Below are 9,849 nucleotides of genomic sequence, written 5' to 3'. Positions count from 1 at the left end.
ATATGGAAACATTGGAAGCTTATACTTGTTATAGAGCTTGCTTGGAATGACCCAACAGTGAGTCCTGATCTGACACAAGGTCATTCCTGCAAGTTCAAGGTCACTGGCCTAAAAGTATGAAATTTTTGTCTGGGTCATAACTTTGTAGAAAGAATCACTGGAAGCTCAAACCTGGTGCAGGGATTGCTTATGACCCAAAAATGTGTCATGATCTTATCCAGTCATTCCATTTAGTTCAAGGTTACTAGTAGAAAAAAAGGTATGACATAACTTGACTTTGTAATGGAGAGTCAGTGGAAGCTCATACTCGGTACAGATATTGCTTATGATCAAAGAATATGCCTTGACCTTTATCCAAGGTCATTTTGGCGATTTCAAGGTCACTGGTAGAAAAAAGAAAAAAAATGTCTCGGCTAAGACTTTATTTGGAAAAGAATTGGTACAGGTATTGTTTTTGAAATAAGGAAAGTTCTTATTTTAATCCAGTGTCAATGCAGCAAGTTCAAAGAGTTACAGGCAGAATAGTGTAAAAATATTTTTTTAAAACTTTAACTTAACAATGTAGAAATACTAGGAGCTCGTACTTGATACAAAGATTGCTCATTGGAACCTGATACAGGTACTGTTTATGAACCTAAAGAGTGTCACGACTTTAATTCGAAGTCAAATAGCAAGTGAAAGGTTGGTGGTATAAGAATTAAAAATTATGACAAGCCTTTATTATCTGATGGAGAAATATCTGTACGTATGCACGATGATTCACTTAATTAAAGTTTACTAATGATCAAAGTATATGTGAATTTTGACTAGTCTCGGTCTTTTTGGCAAGAAATTGAAATGAAATGGCAAATTGAAAAAAAAAAATTCATTTTGGACCAATCCCGAACAAAATAAAACCATAATGAATAAAATAACAATTTATTGCCTTCTTTATTGTGCCCCGCTTTAGCGAAAGCGAGGGGACATTAAATCTCATTCGTCTGTCCGTCCGTCACGAAAACTTTAACCTTGCCCATTATTTTTGATTTAGTGGAGCTATGACTTTCATATTTCACTTGTGTGTCCCTTGTGAGAAGACCTTTCTTTGGGTACCACCATATTTGACCTTTTGACCTAGACCTTGGAGTTTGACCCACTTTTACACAAAAAATCCAAACTTTTATTTTGGCCATATCTTTTGAATAGTAGAAACTAGGAATTTCATATTTCACATATGCATTTTTTGTGTCAAGGCCTTTCATTGGATACCAACAATTTTGACCTTTTAACCTTGACCTTAGAGACCTATGAAAAAACTTTTACCTTGACCATAACTTTTGAACGGAAAGGGCTAGGGCTATCATACTTCACATATGTAATCCTTGTAAAAATACCTTAATTAGATACCAAGAACTTTGACCCTTTGACCTTGACCAAGGAGACTGACCTAATTTTCAAAAACTTTGACCATGGCCACAACTTTTGAACGGTAGATACTACATGTAGGACTTCATATTTTCGCACATGTTTTTTTTGTCGCAAGACCTTTCATTGGATACCAACAACTTTGATCTTGGAGATTTCCGTACTTATGAAAAAACTTTAACCTTGACCATATCTTTTGAATGGTAGAAACTAGGACTTACATATTTCACATATGTATTTTTTGTGGCAAGGCCTTTCATTGGATACCAACCATTCTGACATTTTGACTTTGACCTTGGAGATTTCCGTACTTTTGAAAAAAAAAAGTTTAACCTTGACCATAACATTTGAACGGTAAGGGCTAAGGCTTTCGTACTTCACATATGTAATCCTTATGAGAAGACCTTTCATTGGATACCAAGAACTTTGACCCTTTGACCTTGACCTTGGAGATTGACTTACTTTTTCAAAACTTTTACCTTGGCCATAACTATTGAACTGTTAAGGTTAGGGTTTTCATCCTTCACATATGTATTACTTGTGACCTTTTTAAAGAAATCAACAACTCAGATCCTTTCAACTTGGAGTTTGACCTACCTTTCAAATATGTATCCTTGGCCATAACTTTCTTTTGAACAGGGGGGTGGGATTTTGTATTTCACAATCGTAATTCTTGTCTGAAAACCTTACTTTGGGTAATATCAAATATATTTCATTTGAATCAAGAAATCTTAAATCTTTGTTATGTTGCCATACGAGGTCATCTGCGTTTCACTATTTGACACATCTTGTTCCTTATATTGAGAAGAGATAGGACTTTCATATTTGACATGTGCATTACCTGTGACAAGATATTTCCGAGCATGCTATGAATTCTTACCCCTTGACCTTGACCTTCACAATTGACCTTATTTTTTAAAAAAAATCAACTTCAGTGATAATTTCTAAATAAATGACATATGATAGGGTGTTCATATTAGACACAATGTGTCATAAAAAATGACATCTCATCCACAAAGACACTGAAAGTGGGGGACCACAATTCTTTGAATTTGCTTGTTGCTCCTACTTCCGGCTATGATTTCTGCATTGGAACAGTTTTCAGCCATTGATGAAAGTAATGTTGGAAGTCCATGAATTCTCTCTGTTCCTCTGAGCAGTCTTTCTTCTGCAGTGCCTAAAATTTAACAATTCATGAATTTTACAAAAAATACTAACTAAAAGGTCCATCGTTTCACAAGTTTCTCAGGTTATACTGTAAACCAACTTTTATGCATGTGGGAGATATATCTGCGAGTTTCCCTATGTTCTTTTATTCACAGATATTTCTCATCACAAGCAATTATTTATCTACAAGTATGTATTTATGTAAAATGTTGCCTCAGTCGCAAAAATGAGAAGTCACAGAAGAATTCCAAACTGAACTATCAGTATCGTTAATTAATGATGTTGCAAATAATATTTGATTAACAGTATGTTTGACTCTACCTGGGACTTAACATTGCTCTCATGTACCAGCTGGTAACAAAATCTTTTTACAGTTTGATACTTAATAATAAATACAGCATTTTGCAAATGTTATATGCTAGAGGCCCCAAGAGCAGTATAAGCCCTTTAGGGCTGATATGGATAAGAAGGACTGATGGGGATCTTTATCATATACTGTAAACCAACTTTTATTCGCGACAACTTTATTTCGCGATTTACCAGGGATAAACTAGTTCGTGACGATTTATTTTTGCGATCAAGCCTTTTTGAATCTGTTGTTAATAGACATATACACTTTAAGGACTGGTTCGCGGCGAGAAATATTCGCGATGAAGAGGCTCTTGCAAACTTCGCGAAAATTTCTCGTACGCAAATAAAAGTTGGTTTACAGTACTTAGTAGTAAATACACGGATTCTGCATGGTGTGATACGGGTGAGGTCACAATACCCCATATCACGGAACCCAAAAATTATGATATTATATCAGCATTAAAGTGATTTTTCACAGTAATATGTACAGGAAATATCCTCTTCTGGTACTAGTAACTTGCAACAATGACTGGTATAAATGAAGCACAATTTTTAAGAAACATTACTTTTAAAAATTATTGAGAAAAGTTATAAATATATGTTTATAGGGACATGTCATATGTTGTATTACTGTCTTTCTGATATTGCTTCCTTACCATTCTCCTCAATCTTTCTTGGGTATGTTTGATAATTCCATGTACTCTGTCCACAAAGTACTCTGTTGGGTAGATGTCTAGTTTGTCCATTAATTGTAACAAATACTTTTTGTTTCTAAAGGTATAATCACTGCTCCTCATCAGTCCATCCATCAAGTGAACAGTCAAGGCAATATCATTGTGCTTCAAGAAAGATTTATATATATAGTAAAATATGTTTTTGCGCATTTTTAAAACATTTTAGCAAGCTATATATCAGCTTACACTTGAAGTGAAAAGGAAAATAAAACTGTATATACTGTGATAGAAATTTAAGTTTATTTTTTTTAAAACTTGTTAAACTATGGCAATTGAAATAGTTTACACAGACCACCATATTTCTTCAATTAGACTTAAGCCTGGGATATAATACAATTTTTGCTGTTTTTTGAGGTCAATACAATGATTTAGCCATCTGAGGAGTACAATATTCACCGAGCTCGAAGGGCGAGGTGAATATTGTACTTCGAAGATGGCTTAATCATTGTGTTGACTGAAAAAACAGCAATAATTGTTTTATTATATCATTCACTGATAAAATGATTCAGTTCATTACCAGTACTTGTTTGCATTTAATTAAGTCCTAGCCAAATACAAGAGAGAAGCAGAATTAAGATGTAAATAAACCTTAACAGTCATATCAATTTGAAATAGTTTTTTGTCAATTTTAGTTGCCATGAAAAAATTATATAATGTCGGTCTTTTTTATAGGATACATTTTGAAAGGAAGGAGTATTATCAGGGAAAAACTGATCAATTTGGAATTTCCCAATCTATTTTTAGATCACTGTAGAGAAAATAAATCCTTGTATTCACCTGCAATGCCACGTGCAGGTCAATACAACGTAGTATTTTTCTAACATAGTAGGATCTCAGCCAAAAAGAGAGATGGAAATTATTCAATCATATAATAAAAAAAAATATTTCTTTCTTGTGAAAATTCAATTTTTCCTTTTTTGTGACCATATTCAGGTCACAAAAAAGTATTTTTGCAATAAATTTACAACAGATATGCACCATTTAAGTTGCACTTAAATACAATTTAGTGCCAATAAAACACTGATAGTTTTACAGGACTGAAAGTTTTAAATCTTATGTTACTCCTATTATATCCACTGGATTAAAGCAACCTGAAGGCTTGTGATTTCTTAAATGTTTACCTGCAATTCTTCTAAAAACTGTCTCAGTGCTTCCCCATTCCGACATTCAATGAATGCTAAGTATTTCCACACAAAAATATTGGGCATTAGACCTTTTTGCTGCATTAATTCCAACAAACACTGCAAAAATTTAAAATGTTGACATTTTAACATCTTTTAACATAATTAGTTTTTTTCATGAAGAATTATGAGATCGAATAAGTAGTTCACATCTAAATGATCTAAATATAAGAAATAAAAATATATAATACCTTGGCCTCTTCTTTTTCGAATCTTCTAAGTCTCTTTAGCATTGCATGAGATATAATGTCTATATCTGGGGATACCTGGAGCTTCTCCATTGCAGAAAACAAGAATTCCTCTTCTTCCAATGTCTCTACGATGTGAAATAACTGTCCAAACACAGCCACATTAGGTTTAATTCTGTCCCTTTTCATGCGAGCTAAAAATCCACTTACTCCTCCAAGCAACTCAAGTCTTTCATATTTGTTTCTGATTTTGTACATATTCAGAATTGATATTTCTCCTGGTTTTAAAATATCTTGAAAATTTCCACCATCAGTTTCAAAAGAATCAACTGATTTGATAGACACTGACAATGCTTTTGGCTGTGTGTTTGTGACCACTATGTCTAATGGAGATGCTGTCATTGTGCTATCACAAGAATGAGTACCCATAACAATACAGTCTGTCTGAGTCATGTCTGACAACCTCAACTGAATATCACGGGTGGCAACACTACCTAGTGCTCCCTCTGGTGGACAATTTGAACATGGGAGGTAATCCTCAGAGGTAAGATTACCTTCCTTCATCCTCTTCTGAAATTCAGCTAAAGATAACTGTAATCTTTCTTGCATTTCATATGGCGATGTCTGAATCAACATTTGGTAGAATTTGTCTTCATCTCCTATTCCACAACAGCGAATGGCTCTGAGAAGAAGCATATAATGAAATACTGTTGTTTTTATCTTACGTAGACTTGCCACCCTCCATATCTGTAAAAAAGAATTGAGTCATCATCAGGATGTACAATATCAGTTTCAAATTGAAAAAAAATAATATATAACAAAACCTTTTATCAGTCAGACAAATACCCCAATAGCAAGAGCCAAGCCATTCACTTCATCTCCAGCAGCAGCTATCAAAATGTTGGCTATTGTCTTGTCATCTGGACGATAAAGGCTGAGGTTCTGGTCAGCTAGATGAAGTGCTATCTCACTTTTCCCCAGCATTCCAAAGGTTTTGATCATGGCATTAAACGTTGTTTGGTTTGGGGTAATGTTGTTTTCTTTCATTGTGTGAATAAGTTTTGTGGCTCGTTCGAAACCATCCTCTTTCCCATAAATTGATTTAGAACAAGCATCAAACAGGGCAGTGAAGACTTGTGGGATTGGTTTATATCCAAAATCTCTCATCTAAAATTCAAATCATTCTCAGTAATGAAACTCATATACATAAAACAAAGATTAATGGGCAAGAGCACCTCTTTGTCAGATTGCTTTTTATCACATGAAACAGACATATATAATTGAACAAAGCATATGGCTATGATGAACCAAGCGACATATTAAATTAAGTTACATTAATAAAAACTATCCACAAGTGGTGATCACTTTAACATCTTGATTCTTTCTGGATCTACCATGACCATTCTGTTCAATCATCCTTGACTTTGTACTGTCTGTACATTTTGAACATCTTTCAGCATGTTCAGATATGAAAATCTTAACCTTCAAAAACATGGAAGGTCAATGGGCAGAGGAGAAGTTGATTAGTGACTTTCAGAGTGTTATACTCTATGAGTGTGTGAAAAGATCCTTAAACACGAAAATAGATCACCTGATTTTCCTCACATTCTTTATTTTAATGTTTAATAGTTATTTGATAGGCATGAAAATGCAATTTTCACAGGTAGAAGCTCTTGCAAAATGGCACTAAAATAAAATTCTTGTAATTTACAGTATTTTTTAAATACTGTTACAAGAAATAAATTGTTCATAGGTCTTTAGTTGTAAAGATTCCCTCCATACAAAGGCTGGATAGTTAAAAATGAAGTCACCTTTGAAAAGAAGTGGAAAGCTTTCTTTGTATCTCCTGTTTTACTTATGAGGCAGATCAGAGTGTAGAAATGACTTGGTAATGGCCGCACTCGGTCATTCTTCAACATGATCACTTCAAGAACATCAATGGCCCGCTCAATCTATCAAATTATAAAATGATCTTTGTGCACAATACAGGTACATGTATTAGGAAAACCTACATAAAATCTTTTCATGCAATGCAATTTGACTTTATAATTAATATTAACAATGGATTACTTTCAACTTACATGAATTTTAATGGATCAATATTCCATATAGGTAACTTGAGAGATTTAAAATAAAATAAAAATACTGATCTATTTATATCTTTTAAGCCATGGACCAACCTTGCCCTCTTTTGCATATTTCTTCATTTGCTTGTTGTACCATTCTGGAGAGAGTTTATGGTATATAACTCTTAAAGGTCTATAATCTTCCTCACATCCGTCATCACTGAATAAAATATAAAAAGCTGGCAATAAATGATACCATTACAAAGGTGTTACAAATGTTTACCAGTTCATTAAGGCAAATATTTTTAAGTTAGCAGCAAGCACTTCTAAAGGAATTCAATAAAGGAGTCTTAAACAGATGTCAAGGACTGGATCTGGAGTTAAACACGCTAAAGCAGCTGGGGACTGGAATAACTCACCTGTCTTCCTCTTGGAGGTCCTTGTCCTGGTTGGGGGTCTGAAATGCTGGCTTTACTGTCTCTCGATCGGACGTCATTAGATTTCCAAAGATATCCTCCCAAGCACCCCCAGATATAGGGCACCTATCTCCCCCAGCTGTAGGTCTCACTCTACTGTCATTTTATTTCAAACTCTTATTCTTGAACACTGTCTTTAAATTATTTTTATTTGATGCATCTGCAGCATTAGAAAATTGGAGGTCTTGTTTATCAGAAAATTCATTGACTGATTTGAAGAAAATGCCTACATCCTGCATTTTACTGGTGAAGAAAAGGGTTGGAAAACCTCTGACTTTCCCTTTCCAGAAAAATTTCCCAGTGTGTCGCAACATGCTCCTCGTTGACTGTCAGGACTTGCAGCAGGTTACCAGTAAATGTCTTTTAAACATGTTTATAGAATGATTTCACATCAGATTCTGAAATACCAAAAAAAATACATACATGTATATAGTAAAACAGACTTGGTTATAAGGAAGTCATTGGGAATTCAAAATTTGCTTTCTTATTAAATTATTATAGTAAAAGGTCTCTAGAGGAATAAAAAAATTCATCATAAGCAAAATGTTCTTAAAAGTAAGTTTTTTTATAACTGAGTGTTACTGAAGTTAAAATGAAAATATGCTGTGCTTCAAACATATAACATCTTACTATATTAAAACTGCAATCTATTAAATAATCTGAGTACAAATGTGAAAAAAATTCCATTCCTTTATTGCTTGAACTCTTGATCCCATCCAATCTAAAATGAAAACACACTTATTTCTGCTAAATTTTTAATTTTTCACAGTTTTGTTTTTCCAAAACAAGAGGGGAAAAACAAGAGGCTGAGGGACCACAGCACAGTCAACACTTGACCGAGTGACTTTGGCCCTGTATTTCTTCACCAGACTTTGCCCCCTTGTACTACCTATTGTGGCCCTGCTTTATACCAAGGGGCCATGATATGAACAATTTGGAATCTACAATATCCCAGAATATGTCCAACTATGTTTCAGCATTTCTAGCCAAGTGGTTCTTGAGAAGCTTTCTTCAAAAGTATTTTAATGTAAAACTGGAATCTGTATAGACAAATTTCACATTACTAAGAGTTATCTCATCTGCGTAACATTCATTTTTCCCACTTTGTCCTTTGTAAGCTACCTGTCAGAATTTTAATCTTCGAACGTTATTAGACAATTTTGATCTGTACCTGTATTGCCAGAGTATGGGACAAAATGAGAAACATAATGAACATTTTCATATGTATTTTATTTCTAAGATACTGACCAATAAAGTTGGTAAGGTTAGAATCTGCACTACCCAAGGATGCTTTCACTTAAGTTTAAGCTTTTCTGGTCCAGTGGTTCTTGGGGAGGAGGTTTTTTTAAGTGATCCCACTCTATTTTTGTCTTTTCTTGATTAGCTCCCCTACTGAAGGGGGTTGAGCCCCTCATTTAAAAAAATTAAACTCCTCTTCTAAACCAAATTTAGCTGGGACTCAACTTTCTCAAACACCATGAGTTCTGGGACTCAAGTTTTAAAAATTCCTAGTGAGAACCCTGCCTTCACTCAAAGATGCTTTTCCTATACACTATGTAATTTTGCCAATATATAGAATACTATAGAAAACATAGCAACCGAGTACAACGCTCTGTCCGAGTACAACGCTCTAGCTAGAGTAAACTCGTATGGAAAAAGAAGAAGTATAGTTTTAGTGCTCCCTCAATAAAAACGTCCAATGACCTTTATTAGCTTGTCATGAAATTTTTGGTAGTTGATATTGCTCCCTCAACTGAAAATGTATGCCCCCCCCCCCCCCCCCTCCTTACTGAACACTGATTATTCATGTTTAATATTGGACCCAAATAGTTACAAAAAATCAGTCATGTATGAACAGGAACAACATGTAACCAGTTTTGTCGGTCCGTGAATATTCTAATACGTAAAAATGACCAGAAGCGAGGAAGACACTTAGTAGTTATTCATATAAGTTAGAATTTCCTCGATGTCCTAATTTTCGTGATGGTATTTTGAAGTTTGGAGTAACCAATTTCAGAACTGAAAAAATATTAATTTCCAAACTAGTTATCAAAGCAAAATATTTTCATCTAAATATGCAACACTGAATCACAACTCACGATTTCATCTTGTCAAAATGGCAACTTAGGCAAGGATAAATTCTGTCGAATCCATGTTGTCATGAAATCTCTATCACCCATGCGCTTGTAAAGAGAATGGGAGAAACTAAACACCGAGTAGTACATTGAAAGAGCGAACACGCAAATAAACAACCTCCAAAAAAAGTTATAATAATTAAGAAA

General features: G+C 34.3%; 1 protein-coding gene and 1 long non-coding RNA gene across 2 annotated transcripts in view; both read right to left on the bottom strand.

Annotated features, from left to right (window-relative positions):
- Positions 1–9,849, bottom strand: part of LOC134254833 (uncharacterized) — a 255,399-nt gene that overhangs the window by 199,039 nt on the left and 46,511 nt on the right. The gene's annotated exons all lie outside the window — the stretch shown is intronic.
- Positions 1,395–9,752, bottom strand: LOC134254835 (pentatricopeptide repeat-containing protein 1, mitochondrial-like). Its single transcript, XM_062737376.1, has 9 exons — positions 9,667–9,752; positions 7,511–7,965; positions 7,206–7,311; positions 6,837–6,977; positions 5,872–6,192; positions 5,029–5,772; positions 4,778–4,897; positions 3,579–3,761; positions 1,395–2,581 (listed from the first exon to the last, which is right to left on the bottom strand). The coding sequence occupies exons 2-9, from the start codon at positions 7,585–7,587 to the stop codon at positions 2,480–2,482; spliced, it is 1,794 nt and encodes a 597-aa protein (XP_062593360.1). The 5' UTR covers positions 7,588–7,965; positions 9,667–9,752; the 3' UTR covers positions 1,395–2,479.

Source organism: Saccostrea cucullata, unplaced genomic scaffold (assembly GCF_032062105.1).
Source record: "Saccostrea cucullata isolate Sc308-1 unplaced genomic scaffold, CSIRO_AGI_Scuc_v1 ctg75, whole genome shotgun sequence".
NCBI lineage: Eukaryota > Metazoa > Mollusca > Bivalvia > Ostreida > Ostreidae > Saccostrea > Saccostrea cuccullata.
Note: the sequence above shows the minus strand (reverse complement) of the source record. Positions and strands in the feature narration are given on the sequence as shown.

Excerpts from the sequence above, each read along its gene's own strand:
- LOC134254835 (XM_062737376.1), bottom strand. The coding sequence starts at position 7,587 with ATGACGTCCGATCGAGAGACAGTAAAGCCAGCATTTCAGACCCCCAAC. Across the intron at positions 6,978-7,205 it reads AATATGCAAAAGAGGGCAAG|ATTGAGCGGGCCATTGATGT; the intron begins GTTGGTCCATGG and ends ATAATTTGATAG. Across the intron at positions 4,898-5,028 it reads TCGAAAAAGAAGAGGCCAAG|TGTTTGTTGGAATTAATGCA; the intron begins GTATTATATATT and ends AAATTTTTGCAG.